The sequence below is a fragment of the Myxocyprinus asiaticus genome, chromosome 1 (genome assembly GCF_019703515.2).
Source record: "Myxocyprinus asiaticus isolate MX2 ecotype Aquarium Trade chromosome 1, UBuf_Myxa_2, whole genome shotgun sequence".
Taxonomy (NCBI): Eukaryota; Metazoa; Chordata; class Actinopteri; order Cypriniformes; family Catostomidae; genus Myxocyprinus; species Myxocyprinus asiaticus.
Window position 1 is genome coordinate 39116795 of NC_059344.1, and position 17958 is coordinate 39134752.

General features: G+C 36.1%; 1 protein-coding gene across 1 annotated transcript in view; it reads left to right on the plus strand.

Moving 5' to 3' along the window:
- The window catches only part of LOC127442826 (receptor-type tyrosine-protein phosphatase N2-like), a 280031-nt gene extending 264233 nt beyond the window's left edge, over positions 1-15798 (plus strand). Inside the window, exons 17-23 of the mRNA XM_051701041.1 lie at positions 2125-2202; positions 5024-5143; positions 6031-6197; positions 9089-9142; positions 10586-10650; positions 12465-12538; positions 15046-15798. Coding sequence (XP_051557001.1) covers positions 2125-2202; positions 5024-5143; positions 6031-6197; positions 9089-9142; positions 10586-10650; positions 12465-12538; positions 15046-15117 — 630 coding nt within the window. The 3' untranslated portion in view covers positions 15118-15798. The remainder of the gene's footprint in view (positions 1-2124; positions 2203-5023; positions 5144-6030; positions 6198-9088; positions 9143-10585; positions 10651-12464; positions 12539-15045) is intronic.
- The last annotated feature ends 2160 nt before the right edge of the window (positions 15799-17958 follow it).

Genomic DNA, 17958 nt, shown 5'->3' on the forward strand with positions numbered 1-17958 from the left:
TTTGTCGAGAGCAGGTAGTCAAAAAGCAGTTTCATATAGATTGCCTGCATTAGCCGCCTTGTGTATATATAATCGTTCTACCCTTAAATTGCTCTTGCCAACAATTAAGGTTGTGCAATGCAATTATATCCATTTTCTGCCATGCTAATGGGTGTGCGTGTCATTCACTGTAACCATGGGGTTTGTATCTGTCTCCCTCATGCAGTGGTGTTTGATCTTTTATGAAGCTATAAAGAAATTAATGCAAAAGTACTGAACCTTGCAATTACTTTAGCAAAAGTTTTAAAAGGCTTTTGTGATCAGCTTTTATGTGTAAAAGACATACATGCTCTCAAATGCACTCACAAAGCAAGACATACATACCAAACACTCATTCACACAGACAACTGTAGCATCTGACCAACATTCATCAAATTACAGCATTTCAAAATTGCCTAAATTTGTATTCATAATCCATTCTCTACTTTTTAAATGACCTTAGCTCGAAGCTTCAAGGACACATAAGCACAAACACACACATACAGATGAAAGAGCAGCAGCAATGCCTGACGTGTTTGGAGCTTGTGTTATAGCCTTGTACAATCTCTAACCTTTCCTTCAGATAATAAGCTCAAGCCTGATGCCCTAATAAGACTGCATACTTCACCTTCTCACAGCAAACAAGCTTTTGTTGCAGCTCAAAATGGGCATACTCCAACCTGATGACGACATTCCCTCCTTTTTGTAACAAGACATTTCAGGTCATAAGGGTGTTCTCCTGTAATGCTTTCAGACAGTATTGTTCTCCTAATATACTGTAAGTATATGGACAGGATGTGCTGCAGCCGGTGAATAGTTTCTTTGTTTGCTTGGATTATTTTAGACTAGATGAATGAGTTACTTGTTTTGAGGTAGTGGGATGTTGGTTGTCGTGTGCCAGACTAATGATCAGAGTGAAAAATCGGGCATTATATATTAGACAGACTAACATGACTAACAGCTACAGTATGTTCTAAATTGTGCATTTGTCAAGGTAAACGTAGCTTGTAGAAAGAAAATTAAATGCATGGAAGATTGATCAATAAGCCTATAGTTGGTCCCATTTGCCTGCACAGTATAGTTGTATAGACAGTTTGCAAACCAGAGGAGATGGATTGTCCCTTTGCTTCAGTTTGAAATCTGCTTTTACTTGTTATGGTTTTGCTACTGATTAGCTGAAGTGCTGGTGAAGCTCTTGCCTGTCATTATTTAATTGTGGCTAGAGCATTATGAATGTCATAGTCCATATCTTTAAGTTTTTTTTCCTCCATCATTAGCTTTTTTCCATCAGGACAGCTTTCAGTCAGACAGACACACAATTACACGCAGACACCTTCCTCCAGCCACTGAGCCTCTCACCAATAAATGTGTTTGATTAGAGAGATACCTCGTTTTACTCCCAGAGCCGGCTTTAGTCAGAGGTATTAAAGACTGCACATGCTCGGAGAGGACACAGAGGGGAGACAGAAGAAGAAAGGGTGACTGGAGATGATAGAATGGTATTGAAATGGAGGAGAGAGATGATGTGGAGTAGATAAAAATGAGCAAGGAAAGATAGGAGAGAGGGGTTGGGAGAGGGGAGGTGATCGTGAGAGAGAGGACTCTGCTCTCATTAGTGACATCCCACTGTGCCTTCTTGTTATTTGATTTCCTTTTTTTTTTTTTTTTTGCAAAGTTTTTAGTGCAAACAAAAGTCTTGGACATTCTGTTTCTCTTGGCAGAACGTTTGTTTACCTCTTCCCACAAGATTGGAAAGGGACAAAAAAATGTTCAGAAAGCAAATACATAGCCAAAATGGAAGTGTAGTTTGCATAAAGGCTTCATTGCCTCTAAAGTCACCATAGTGACTTTACAGGACATTACACTGAAACATTTTCATCATTTTTCTAGACATTCCAGCTTTTGGAACATGTTTGTCTTTGATTCTGCCTTGCATTGCCACACTAACCTTTAGCTTTTTCACTTTAATTCTGCTGTAGAATAGAGACACTGTGCATGTCCCTTAACGACTCTGAAAAAATGTCTTCAATGTGCTTCATTGTCTGTGTTAAGCTCATATATGAATATTCATGGACTCTATTTATTGACTGTCTTTTCACTTTTAAGATGGACCATGACCCCCGAAACCCAGCCTATATCTGTGCTCAAGGTCCTCTTCTCTCCACTGTGGCAGATTTCTGGCAGGTGAGATACTCAGCATTTACTGTCCACATCTAGTCCACATAGACAAAACACGTGTAAGAATGAATGATGTAAAGAAAATGGTCTACACTATTAGGATAATTAAAAAGATTCTAAACCTAACCACTGTTCTGTTTCCTGCATTTCAGAAAAAGAAATGACAAGGGCATAGTTCTTTTTGGGACTTGAGGATAGAAAGTGCCCTTTCTATCCTCAAAAGCTAATGTCCACAAATGCTATTAACATGCTACCTTAATTCAAAATGGCTAATTGTTCCATAAGGTGTTTCATTCATAACTGGTAGAGCTGCTATGTATTTAAAATGTCATTGTTAGTGTAATGGTAGCCAGCTGGTATGTGATAGCTGTGCGGTATGAGTAAACCTCACTCTCCTGGCCCCAAGAGGTGCACTAGCGACTGACACTAGAGGCTGTAGCCTTTAGCCTCCTCGTCAGCCCGCCCGCCTCCCATTCGAATCCGCCCGGAGTGGGTCGAGCAGGACTGGTTGCATTATACGTGAGCACCTGAGACTTATCTCCCACACAGATGCTCTGAATGAGAAAAAGTAATTTTAAGAGCAATAGTACTACGGTCCTTCAGACAAATCATAACCTACTACAGTAAGATGTTGAAAGATAGAAAAGAGTGTCTTGTGTTGCAATATTACCCCTCAAACCTTTTTCCTGTTAACCAACCTTCAATACAAGCTCATCATGGGGACATGATTATAACTTATAACAAACTGATTTTGGTGGAATTTATATATTTGTTTGTTTGGTTTTTGGTTTTTGTGTCAACACTAATGGCTCTGATGAACAGCAGTTTTCAAGCAGTTTTTTTCTTTTCTATTTGTTCATTTTGGTTTTCATTGTAGGTTAGATAAGTAGATGGTTTTAAAAGGACACCTCAGACTTCATTAGTGTTTTAATAAATTGACTGTGGTAATGTGTTGATTGGTAGAATGTGTCACTTGACCCTCTATAATAGCAAAGCTGTGTTTCCTGAAAGATGTGGGTGTGCACTAATCTATGTTATTGGTTGTTTGTATTTGTCATTTCACCAATTACCGGCATAAAAGTTAATGATGTAAATTGAGATAATTTCATACAGATGATTTATAGACAGACAGCCCAGTGATGAAAAAACCCCCCCCAAAAAAAACCTTAACAATTCCATTTAAATGAAACTGAGTGCATTAATCCCTGTCAATTAACTGTGATGTCATTGTCTCATTGTTCCTTCTCATTAATGAAAAGTTGATTCCTTTGGAAATAACATTATATAATAAAAGTAGTAAATTATATAACGTAAAGGAGCAAACCTTTTTCCTGAAGTAAACAAAAATCTTTCTCCCTCATTTAGGCATGGCTTGGGATTTTGGTACTTTCCCTTATACTGTATATCATAAAAAATAATAAATAAATAAATAAATAAAAAACAGAAACATTACAGATGAGTACTAAGAACCTAGATTATACAAAGCTCTAAAGTTGGTCTCTAAAGCTGGTCATAAACAGAAACCAGGTTTAAAGATAAGGATATAAATGTAGTTAAACAGAGCAGAACTTGTACACAAATGTTTTGATTATTGTTTACATTGGCCCCTGGTTTACTAATAGTGCAGATAGAGGCATTTTAAATAATTTTATATTTACCTCTCTGTAACCATTCATGTTTTACTGATGCACATTATTGTGAAAAGATTGCATTTGAGGAAAAAGAACTTCTTCAAGATATGTGAAGTTTTATTTGCATACCATGCAGTTGTCACTTTGTGCAATTTTTGAAAAATATCTGACCAATCACAGCGACTTCAGGACCACACCAATCATAGTACTGTTCACTGTGGAGGAGGTTTATTTTATTTTGTATTTTTTATTTATTTATTTTTTTCATGTTTGTTTGTTGGTTTGTTTGACCTTTTCTGCATATTGCACTGCAAAGCTTACAACAATATTTGATCATCTGCTCTGGAACATTAGTACAAGCTTCTCCATTGGCCTTTAATTCAGTACCTCTATATTCTTTATATCCTATCTCATCAGTCAAAACAGGTCAAACTACACAAGAAATAGTTTTTATAATAGTGGGTAACTTTTATCTTATATTTTGACCAATGAACAAAATGATTAAAAAAAAATATATATATATATATATATATATATATATATATATATATATATTGATTTTAGTCATAAATTGTTATGAAACATTATACAAAATAAAAACGTATAACCATGAGTTTCATCTCCAGTGTTCCATCTCCAGTTTTGCAAGATTAAAAATGATAACATATTCATAATGATAACTTTATATTGCATTTTGAACCACTTTTACCACAGTATAATGTTTCTACATTTCTCTGGTAATGACTCTTTGGGGACATGTGGCACATAAGTTTGATCATTTTATGAGCAGGATCATTGTATTTTATTGCTCCCATAAAAGTCAGTGTTGTCCCTTATTTTCCTAATGGCCGCAGTGGGCCTTTCCATGATTGAAGGACACAGTAAAAGTGTGATTAGGGTAAATGGGGCAAGGCTGAGGAAGTTCAGTATGGAAGGGGAAGGGGAGATAAAGGGATAGAGGGCAAGAGAGGTGGGGTGGGAAGACTAAACTAAACCTCAATTACAACGATGATTGATTGAGTTATTAAGACCAATTATGTTTTAAAAGAGAGCTTTGCTGGATGCTTAACATAGCTGTACTTACTGTAGAGGAGGTAATGTTATATTGAAAATTGTATTTTTGCCTGACTGTACCTTATAGGCCCTCTTGTGTCTCCATTGTAACATTGCTCTGCATGTTCTTTTCTGTTGTGTAGATGGTTTGGGAGAGTGGTTGTGTGGTGATTGTCATGCTAACACCTCTTGCTGAAAACGGCATCAAACAGTGTCATCAGTATTGGCCAGATGAAGGCTCTGATCGTTACCATATATATGAGGTAATTTTTTCAAGTTTTATATGCCCTCTCTGATATTTACATGATTAGTTTATTTATTACTTCAGATATTTTATTATTCCTTAACTAATTTGGGGCAGTAATTGCCCAATTAGTCATTATACCAACTCTAAAATCACATGTTGGTTTGTTAGGGCCATGCATGCTAAGCTTAAAAATGTTAATTAAACAAAAAATGATAGTAAATTTCCTAAAAGGTCTATAATAATTTAGATTTTGAACCTTAACTCTCATGTGTTATATTACAGATGACCCTATAGTTATAGACCCTATATTATATACACTCTTCTTATAATAATAATTCCTTACATTTATATAGTGCTTTACATAGTATTGGGGGAATCTCCTCAACCACCACCAGTGTGCAGCATCCACCTGGATGATGCAACGGCAGCCATAGTGCACCAGAACATCCACCACACACTAGCTATTGGTGTAGAGGAGAGTAGAATGATGTAGCCAATTCAGGGATGGAGATTATTAGGGGGTCATGATAGATAAGGGCTAATGGTGGGAATTTAGCCAGGACACCAGGGTTATACCCCTACTCTTTACAAGAAGTGCCCTGGGATTTTTAATGACCACAGAGAGTCAGGACCTCAGTTTAAAATCTCATCCAAAAGACAGTGCTTTTTTTTTTTTTTGTCACCGTATAGTGTCCCCATAACTACACTGGGGCATGATGACCCACACAGACAGCAGGGTGAGCACCCCTTGCTGGCCTCCCTAATACCACTTCCAGCAGCAACATTAGTTTTCCCCAGGAGGTCTCCCATCCAGGTACTGACCAGGCTCAACCCTGCTTAGCTTTAGTGGGCAACCAGGCAAGAGCTGCAGGGTGATATGGCTGCTATATTATGTTTCTGTAGGTAAATCTGGTCTCTGAGCATATCTGGTGTGACGATTTCCTGGTGCGCAGTTTCTACCTGAAGAACGTCCAGACCAGTGAGACCCGCACAGTTACTCAGTTCCACTTCTTGTCCTGGATGGATCAGAATGTTCCAGAGTCTGCTAGAACCTTGCTGGACTTCCGTAGGTATGTGTGCTTCTGCTGTATTTCACTAAACTGTAAAAGCCTGAATGTCATTCTGTATGTGGTAGGGCTGGGAAATTTAACGCATTAATTTCTGTGATAAATATTTTTTGTTTAACCTTAAAAAAAATAAATAAAATAATAATTTATGCAGTATCTTTTATTTCCTGAAACTGCATGCGATGGGAGAAAGGTGTCCCGAGTAGTTCCTGGCAGGCTTCTCAGCCTTACAGGCTCTGATTAGGGTGGGGGCGGGGTTAGGGCACCTGCTGCCTGCCAGGAACAAACCCAGCCACTTTTGTACAATGGGTGAAATTTCACTAATGTTTTTTCCCAATTTCTGTAGCTAAAATTGGCATATATAAATTTTCAGGAGGTACACGCTCGACTCAACTGCACATCCTAGCACAGAAACTGATTGTGTGGAGCAGCGCACGCTTATTCATTACGCGCGATACATGTCCCAGGCATAATAAACAAGGGAGCGGATTTACTGTACAGAGAAAGACTTCACCCACAAGCGGGGAACCAGGCATGCATGAGATACAGGCAAGCTGCTGTATCTTTCGCATCACCCAAAAATGCTCACTCATTTTCATCTTTCATCTAAAACCGCCCGAGTGACACAGAGCATGTGCGTGTTAGAGACTGAGAAGGACCTGGCCGTTCAGCAAGCTGCAGCCAGGTATACTTGTAGAGACTGAACAGCAGCCAAAAATTTGTTTTGAGATTTTAAACTTCAGCAAATGAAATTTCAGCATACAGTATGTTTTATATCTGTATGTATAGTGTCTAATAATGCATTAGTAATGTATACTTAATTTTCACTTGCCAATAAAGTTTGATATTAATTGAATCTGCCCATTTTATCCTATTATTAAAAAATGTCCATATATATATATGATTTTTGTTTGTTTGTTGTAATGTAGGCTACCATGTACCATAATTTAATTGCGATTAATCGTCATTAATCACAGAAAACTGTGCAATTAATTAGTTAATTCAAATTAGATTAATTAGCTAGTCCTTTAGCTCACAGATTTTGTTACCAGATACCAGATCCATATACTGTATATGTGGATGTCTGTAAATGGCTGTCCACAATTATCCCTAATTATTAATTTAGACACTCTAAATAAATGTGAAATGTTTAACAATAAACAGTAGTGAAAGAAAAGCCAGTGGCAGTGTGAAAACTCCTAATTTTTCACCTGATGTGAGCATTCTGAAGAAATGCAATAGGCCTCGGGAGTAAAACCATAAAGAAATTAAACACCATGATGCATACCTGCAATAGCTCAATCTGTTTTTGGTCTTCTAAATTTGTTGTTCTTGATGAGTTGTTATACTGTGCTGTGATATTTTTTGTTTATTTGTCACACTACTTCACAGAATGTAGGACACATCTAAACATCAGAGTTGGTGTGCTGATTTTGGTTTTTATATTTTCATTTTTTTTTTTTTTTTTTTTTTTTGTCTAATCTTGGAATCATGGGAAGATTCTAAATCATCATTCCTACTCTGAGAAATGTCTTGAAAAATAAATGTTAACCTAAACATGTGCTTCAAAATATTGGTAAACATAACTGAATCAACCTGAATACATTAGGTTACACCAACAAAACTAATGTTAAAGATTAGATCAGTTAGAAATAGCTCAATGTAGTGATGTCCTCAATGTCAGGTTACACACGTTTTTACAATGTGGTTGGAATATTACAAACCAACTGACTCTTGTCCTAGTCAAAGCATGCTTCAGCACACCTGTCAGTCTTCATGATGTTACAGTTTCCCTTTGCACATTTTAAGGAATGTTTCACTTGCTGTGGTTTCTGTTGCCAATTTGACTATTTCCCCAAAGGCCTTTGACACAGTCTTGTCTCTTAAACTGTAATGACTCACACTTGAATCTGTCAAACATTCCTGACTTACCTCTTTTGTTTTCGGTTGGCCAGCTAATTAGCGGTTGCCAGTGTCATTTTTGTGATGTTGCAGCTAGTTATATGAGCCCAGTTGCATAGTCACAAAAGTGATCATTGGAAACTGTATCTCCTCTTCCAGGCCCTTGATTTCTCCTTGCCTCCCCACCCTTACCTCTCACTTGCCAGATCTTTCCCTCTCTCATTGCCCCTATGTCTCACCCAGTACTGCCACAAATGCATGACAGCCCCCTTTCACTCTTTCAGATCTGTCCTTTCTAATACACAACTAGTGCTAAGAAGCAGCCATTTTATTTAACTCACTTTTGCTATCATATCTCCTTTGTAGGAAAGTTTTATTTTCATAATGTTCATATTGTATCCTATTGCTTTGATGCTACCAGAAAACTTTGATATGAATGTGTGCATCTTAGGTTTAGTAGGAATGGGGAATCCTGTGAGCATTTAGATATGATCTGAAAAGCCTTTTTTAGTATCTCTTGAGAAATCAACCTTGAGGTATGCACAAAGCAGGGTTTGATGAGAGAAAATATATGAGTTAACACAGTAGGTTTCCATGGCAACAAGACCTGTGTGTGTGTGCATGAAAATCTTGCAAGGCCTTCTGGTTTTACAGGCATGATAATTGTGCAATGTTAATGTGTTTTGGATCGTGACATCTAACCACTGTATCCATCATTTCCTTAATGGCTTGTCAAAATGTGGAGGATTTAATGGCCTCTTCATTAGTTTTAACTGTTTGGCATGGACCTTTTTGTCTATAAATGATTTTGATAGACAAGTATAAGACATATGCCTATTGTTTCTCTCCTGGTTGACAGTAATGTGTTGATATTGAGCAATGCCATATACATGCACATGTATATTTATTTGTTTTTAAATGCACATGAATTTGTCCAAGATATGCTTATTTACACTTCCAATATTAACTGGCTGTTTTTTCTGTCACTACAGAAAGGTTAACAAGTGCTACCGAGGCAGGTCTTGTCCAATAATTGTTCACTGCAGGCAAGTACCATAATAATATTAAATAAAAAATAAATTAAAAAAACATATATACATACATACAAGCATTTACTATACAAGCTAGTTACTTCAGTCTAAAATGCTATGGCTGTATTTTGGTTATAACTTTGTTAATTGTTGGAGGGGTGATGTGCCTTTGTACAAATTGCAAAACTTAAAGCAACATTTAATCTAGTGATTTCAATCTGAATTATCTCTCAGGCTCTGGTAGAATGTATCCACTGGTAAGATAAGTGGAGGGTTCAATGAATGGTGTCTATATGACTGATGGTACAAATAGATGACCTTTACTCTCAGTGTGAACTGGTAGGATTCGAGAGTCTGTGTTTACTAAAACAGTACCCAAATGATCTTTAACACCAGGGGTTAATGGTCATCACATCTTCCAGAAGTTTTTCATTGTGGGCGAGACAGGCTTCACAGCTGTCATGCATATTTGAATAATTCAAATGTATATCAGGGGAGAGGGAAGAGTTTCCCTAAATAGTTCTCTCTCATTTCCCAAACCCCCACCTCCATGTATTTGCCAGTATGCTTAAACCAGATGATTTAGTGACATACTGAGCTACCTCGGAAAGTGGCGTACATTCATATTCATTCAGTAATACACTACTAATATTCAGCTGCATGTCTTGAAAAGTAACCTTGATTTCAAATCAAAATGCAGTTACCATCCAATTGTGTCTGAGTTTGGTTAGCTGTAGATTGTGTAGAATTTAATACATGTTTAAAAAGCATTGATACTTTAAATTTCCACCTTGTTTAGACACTTTGTCTTTGCTCTTAAAGGCATAGTTCACCCAAAAATTATGTCATTATTTGCTCACCCGCATGTTGTTTAAAATCTTTATGACTTTCTTTCTTCTGTAGAACACATTCGGTCACCATTCACTTGCATTGTATGGAAAGATGAAAAGAAAGTGAATGGTGACTGAGGGTAACATTCTGCCTAACATCTTTTTTTGTGCTCCATGGAAGAAAAAATGTCATATGGGTTTGTAACAAAATGAGGTGTAAATGATGGCCTAATTTTCATTTTTGGGCGAACTGTCCCTTTATATTGAACTTATTTATGTGTGTGTGTATGTATATATATATATATATATATATATATATATATATATATATATATATATATATATATATATAGACAGATAGATAGATAGATAGATAGATAGATAGATAGATAGATAGATTTGTAAATGCAATTTAGTGCTGCAAAGAAAAGGAAAACAAGACTACAGTCATCTCTTGACAGAATGATTGTGACTGCTGAAGAATGATGCAACAACAAACAGTGTGGCTGAAACACAACAGAGAAATGAGCACTTTGTTTTCATCTCAACAGACACACTGTAATGCTCATTCAGACAGGTCTGCTCTCTCTTTTCAGAAGTGATAACAAGTTTCTTTCTTCATTTGCAGTGATGGCGCCGGTAGGAGTGGAACTTACATTCTGATTGACATGGTTCTAAATAAAATGTCAAAAGGTAAGAGCACAAATAAGGAGCTGCTGTTGTAACACAAAATGTTTTCACATGAATGTTTTGCCATACATTAATGGAAAATTAAGGACTTAAATAAATGTTCAAGGACCTCAAACAAATATTATTAGCAAAAGTGAAAGAAAAAGGAAAGGACAGAGAAAATTGTAGACATAACTGAAATAGGTGTTCACCTCATTTGATTTTTTGCAGTTTGCGTCATACTTTTTTAGTTCAGATTTATTAAATGCACTCTGCATTTTTTGTTTGTTTCTGTAAGCAGTTGTGAGAGTCTCAGCATTGCTTTTTGCTTTTGCTGATTACTTTTTCTCATGCTAAAATTTTAAGTCAACAAGTCATGTGAATCCATCTGTGGAGATAGAAGACACCTCTATAACCTGGCCAAAGCATTCTTCCTGACCCCATCTGGGGAGGTCAGCCATGCATTTGCCAATACCCCTCCCCCATCCTTCTTTTTTATCCTGCTTACTCTCGATTTGGTCCATCCCAACTCCTGACCTGATCATGGTCCATAGCTTTTTCCATAATGGGGGATCAAAGGCCAGATGTAAGGGAGAGGGTCACCACATTTGGGCTTCTTTCCCATGCTGTCAGGGGGCCCAGAGCCTCGGCCCTCACCGGCCCCCTTCCATCTCCCTTTTGTCTGCTCTCTGTGAAAAAGGGGCTCCCAGGTTGCCCAATTTCCAGTGTTCACTTGTGTGATCCAAGTCCCAGAAAGTCTTAAATAACAGAAATCATTCCCTTTTTCACTCTCCTCTCTCTCCTGTTCTTAATTTTTTCTCAAACACTCCCGTCGTATTTCTTTTTCCTTTCTTCATCTATAGGAATGAATTGTAAATTAGTGAAGAATGCTGTTTTAATTCCAAAGCCTTTTCTTGTTAGAAACCCCTACTTCGCTCACTCTCTCTCTCTCTCTCTCTCTCTCTCTCTGTCTCTCTCTCTCTCTTTCTCTTTCCCGCTAAACTTAGGAATCTTGCACTTCTTAAGACATGAAAGTGTTGGAGCACTTTTGAGGCTGGAACCCCAGCTGCACTCACTCGCTTTCAGAATGCATCTATAAGGATTCCCGCTTTTCTCTTTTCTTTGCCCTCAAACTCTCTCTCACTCTCTCTCTCTCCCTCTCTCTCTATTAATCTGTGAAGAGGGGAGGGGGTAGTCTTTCTTTTCTTTTTGAAGAATAAGCGAAAGAGAAATAAGGCTTGTTAGACCTCTCCTGCTCTCCTCTCATTTATGAGGATCAACAATGGTCCTGCAGAAGTCATTCATCTAAAGGTGAAAGGGAGATTTCTCCTAATCGGCCTTTTCACTCTTCTGCCAAGTGAAAAATGTCATATTCACCTTACAGTTTTGGTTCAGCCAAAGTTGCCTTTGTAAGTTTGTATAGACAAGAACAGCAGTACTGAGAAAAGTGTAAAGTATAGTTTTAGTAGTGTTGGCCATCGTCTCAGAATCTCTCAACATGAGTGAGTGTGTTAGTGTAGGATGTATTAAAACTACCCGTTTTAAGTGCAGCCTTTGGCTAAATCTGCTAAATATGAACCAAATAGTGTATACCTACTTTACCAATACCTAAAGCAGGCAATTTAGAAAATGCTATTTTTTTCTCAGAACATAATTTTCCCCTACTGACCTTGATTTCAGCTCAAAACAAGGTAGAGAGACAGTCTACTGTATAAACTTTGTCCAACATTGTAGGTGAATATAACTCCATAGAAATAGAGAGAGAGCTAGAGAGAGTGGGAGATGTATTTGGGATTATGCTGGGTACTTTGAACTAGTGTTTTGTGGCTGTGTTGCAGGTGCTAAGGAGATTGATATTGCTGCTACCCTAGAGCATCTAAGGGACCAGAGATCAGGAATGGTACAAACTAAGGTAAGACACCATAAAAACTCTCCTTAAAGAACCGTGTGGAAATGTGCCAAAATTGAGGTGTTAAAAAAAAAAAAGAATAAATGTAACCATGCTTAGAATAAATTCTAAATAAATGAATAAGATGTTTGTTTATTGTGAAAACTTAAAGTTCAGTCTGTTGCCTATTACGTAAGCAACTAAGTATAGAAGCATTTACACCTGCACACATACAGAAACATCCTATAAAATCCAACCCTAACCAAACTGCTACAAGTAACATTGATTTGTAAAAACCACACTATCAATATAGCACAAAAATCCAGGTACAGAAAATTAACTTCAAATTGATCACTTCTTTCTTGACAATTGTGTCCTGTTGATGCCTCAAGCAACAAGTTTTTGAACAACTGCATTGAGAGCCTTATAATATTGAGTGACATTATCTCTATAACACTTTTATAAACTATACTACAATAATATGTATTTAGAACTCCACAGTAGAGATAACAAGAGGAGTAAATGACAGTCCCCTCCTCGGGGCTATACAGAATTAGAGTAGCATGGTATTGATCAAATATAAAGACCCAACTATCTTAGCTGGTTAGCTAGTGTTTAAATGCAAACTCTAAAACCTCCATAGAATGTATTGCAAAGTTTGCTTACAGGTTTAAGTGTATATTTGCTACTCTGTTGAGACCATACTGGAAGTAACTGTATAAATAAGTATTATATAAGTGATAGCTAATTGTATATTTTTAATATCTTATTTTATACGTTTAATGAATAAACATTTATTATTTATTTATTCATTCAATTTTTTTTTATAAAAGAAATATACCTAGTTTTTAAAATTGTCAGATACAGCAAACTTAGGGCAAATTCTTAATCTCAAAATGTGCAAAAAGTAGTTTGCATTTATTATGGCCTGTGACAAATTCATAATATCTGAATGAACTGTTTTCTCAGCATACAGTGAATTTTGATGTGTTTCTAAAGGAACTGCAAGATAACAAAATGTACCTACCATTAGGATTCAAAATATGTTTTAAAAGTAGTCAGCAAAAGTCATGCTGGAAAAACAAATTACAGCATTTTTTTATTATTAATTTTTTCTTAGTCTGAAACTACCCCTTGTCGTTCTCAGTTGACTCAATAACAAGAAATAGACTGGTAATGTTTGGATCTTATTTTCGGGTATTTTTGTGCGAAATATTTATGCAATTTAAAGTAATGATTGCTCTTGTACCTCATGGGACATGCTGTCCCCTTTTGTATCATTTTTAAAGAAACACCATAAAACTGTTTTCAACAGAAAGAAAAAAATAATAAATCACTTATTTATTTAACTATATACTTAAGTGAAACACATCAGGTTGATCTTTTCCCTTTAAGAACTAGTAATGGTTCTATTGCTTGTAAAAATCTGTTACTTGTATTTTCTTGCCTAAATGCCTGGGCTGAAATTGTACCTACTCTCGTAACATAATGTAGCCATAATACAATTGTGTTTTTACTGTACTTGCATTTGCAGTCAATACTTTAGCTCTGTGTTGCTCTAAAAGATGACATATGTCGACAAGATGCCCCTTGCCCTCCACTTTTAGAACAGTGTCAAAGCTGGTACTCATGTGTGAAATTGGTCTTCCTCTTAAAATCCATTCTACCCTCTCCACTCCTGGCCCAGAATAGGAATGTTCTGTGCGCAAGCAGTTACATGAGCTCTCAGGCTTTTGTTTACCTTGGAAGAAAACCCCATAAACAGCTTGACTGATCAGATAAATATCCACAGCCGTGCTGTCATTGTTTCTGGGTAACACTGAGGCATTAACGTGACACCATCTAGTGGCAAAAGGGTTACATTTACACTACGCAGTTTTAAAGTTTCTTTTCTCTTTCCAAAGCACCTTGTACATGACAATGCATATTATTTGTGAAAATTCATATCTCTTTCATGCATTTAAGGTTATTTACATTTATTAGGTCATGCACTGTATTTCTTCATCTTACCCTCTGATTACAATAAGCATTAGCCACTTGGGCCTTCAAGATTAAACAATTATTAAAATAGTATATTCATTAGTAACAGGAATGATTATAATCATCATCAGATAGTATATGTGATTTTACTGTATTTTCACTAGCATCACAACAAAAAAAATACTGCTACACCTTCACTTGATATTGAATATTTTTTAAAGACAAATATATGTTGGTTAGAATACTGAAAAGTGCATATAAAGTGAAATCAAGAGGGATTCTTATCCCTTTTGGAAGCTTTGCATAAAACTTTCCGCCCACTTTAGCTTGGTTTATTCCATGGCCTGCGGAGAGAAGCTTCAGTTTCAAATGTTAGATTTGAGGGTCGCTCTTCAGACAATGATCAATCGTCATGGGCTGCCACTACGGGAAGAGACAGATTTTGAGTCAGTTTAAACAGAGCACATTGAGTCACACACTCTGCAGTTAGTGCAAAATGTTTGACTTTGTTTCCAAAGTTTTTATTTATCTTTCCCTCTTTCTGTCTTTAGGAACAGTTTGAATTTGCATTGACTGCTGTTGCAGAAGAGGTGAATGCCATTCTCAAAGCTCTGCCTCAGTGAAGGATAACTTTCACAAACTCTTCCAACCTTTTCTTCTTCATTCCTTTTTGGGCAAAGTGATCTTTTTCTCTTACATTGTTAGAAACTGATAAAATTATTGAGCAAACCTATTGGTAATCTAATCATTATGGATAATTATGAAAAAAAAATCACAATGTACATTTCCAGCTCTATCTAAATTCTGATGTATTTTATTGCATAAGACATTTCTTGGTCTTAAGTGTGCAAGATTATTTAGCCTCATTGTTTAGAATGATATTCAACTAGGCATGCAGTCATATATTGTATTTGCAACTCAGATTGGTGGTTACATACCCACTTGTGTATATAAAATATCTGAAATATATGTTTGTGTGAAGCAGATGTTATCTTACCAGTGCTGTATTACACTGTATTAGTCTTCTGCAATTAAGTTAGTGTCCTGTAAGTAACAATATTAATGCGATGATGAAAATACTATATTACAGTTCTAACAATTGTGATCTTGAAATCATCTTTCTGTTGTTATATATTGTGTTTCTAGATTAATTTATAATCAGATTGTATTACATATAGATTAATTTATTATACAAACAGTGTGAACCCTGTGATTTAAAATGGTCTGCCAAAATGTAATTATACATATTATTTTTGTTTGTATGATATTAAAGTAACAATAAACTTCAAAGTGTTGAAGCTTGAGTGATAACTGCATTCATGAATCGTTCTGTGTATTTCAGAGTAAGAATGACAGAAGGAGCGAGAGAGATTGTACCAACAGTTATTCTCACATGAATTGTCTCTCAATTCTCTTAAATCTGTTCAGGCATGCTTCACTTGGAATATATGGAGCTGAACAGTAAAAAAGGCTGAATATCACAAAAGGAATCAAACATTTTATTCATCTTTGAACAACTAAATAAAGTTAAAAGTCCACAGATACAAAATATCAAAAAGAGAAGTTTTACCTCAGCACATGCATAAATAATCATACCTCTTAATTTCTTGTCTGCAATGCCATTATTGACAGCCCTTATGAAGTCGATGTTCCTTCCTGCTATTTCTGTATGTCGATTTGCATGTGATTTGCATATGTATCTGCTGCTTAACCTGCATCTCATCAGTATGCAACCAATATGAATGAAAGGGGGGAATGCTAATCATCTTATGAATAACTATATGGTAACCATAATTGTGCATGTTTAATTGGTTGTCATCAGAGGGATACAAGTTTATTAGAAAAAATTATGGATGGTAATTGCTTCCTGCAGTAACTAGAGTATTATGCAGGATTGTGATATGCTGTCGTCCCCTGTTCAGGGAATTCATATTTCCTGGTATCGTTCAGCATGGCTAACACGATTAATTATTGTGTTTGGCGACAACTACTTTAACTCAAGCGGATTTTTTAATTAACTTTGTTTCATTAACTTAGTTTCAATATCATCGTTTTAGAATTTATCCATTTAGATTGTCCTTGATGATTTACCTTGTGATTGTTCTCGTCTATTTCAGGTTGCCCGAATCAGAGTGTCATTATCCATTTCCTTTTCTCTCTCTCAGAAAGAGATCTTATTTTTTTCATCAAGGTTCCTCTGTGGTAAAGAGATGTATTACTGTTGGTACTGTTAGTACAAATTCACTCAATTTCATTACATTCTGTAAAACACTGGGATTGCAAATAATAAAAATATTTGCATGTTTTCCTTGAAATTGTTGGCTTAGACCCACAAACTAACTATGACACTGCATAGTCTGTTTATATTGCATTGTCCAAATTATTATGGAGACCTGTTTTGTTTATTGCATGGCATGATACCATGCTAACATGCATCTTTTTGAGTGCAATATTACAGATGTCTATGAGCAACACAATGCCATATTTTCATTAATATCAATATTCCTGTACTTAAAATAAATCATGGTGTGCAAGTCCTGCATCAGTCCATTGAATTGCGCTTTTACAGATCTACACATGAATGTAACTGCATATTCAGAATTGGGGGAACCAAATGTGACAATTTAAGAAACAACAACTGAAACACACATATTGGTCAACCACAAATTTGATAATTTCGGGGGGATGTGTCCCTTTTGTCTATAGTGGGTACAACCCTGGATCCGAAAAAGGGCCCTACCAAATCAGCATCAAAACATATATACGTAATAACATGTAGAAAGGATTGCTATGTAATTGCATGTGTTAATTTTGCAGACCACTTTAAATAAATCATTAAATATATTTTGAAATTTGACCTTAAAACTTGTCCCTTTTTTCTAGAAGCACTTGGAATTCCACTGTCATACTCTTTCCATTATTGTAACCATGCTTAAAACTGATTTCTGAATCTAGTGTTTTATGTCAAAAGCTTGCCTTCAGAAAATCGAGTTCCTAGATGCTTACTTTTAGGGCAAACAGATATCTTGCCTGCTTTGTGAATTACTTTAGGGTTTTTGCTGCTCTATTTTAATCATGCAGAATGCTAACTGTGGTGTGCTGACTTTGATTATCACTGCTGTGCCACTTCATAGCTTTAGAACGGTTAATCGCTACCTGTATGTTTAGGACATCAGAAATTAGAAATACAAAATAATTTTTAAAAACTCTTTTTTTGTTGTTTTTTTACTTATTTATTTTTGTAATGAAAATTTTCATTATTTACTCATCCTCATGTTTTTCCAAATCCGCATGACTTTCTTTTTTCCATGGAAGTTTAGGAGAAGTTTAGCAGCATGTCTGATCTAATCTCTTCCATACAATGAAAGTGGTTGGAGAACAGGGGTTGTAAAGTTGCAAAAAGTAGTGTGATTGGAGGGAGAGAAACATTTGTGTTATTAGAGGCCATGGTCCACTCCATAAAG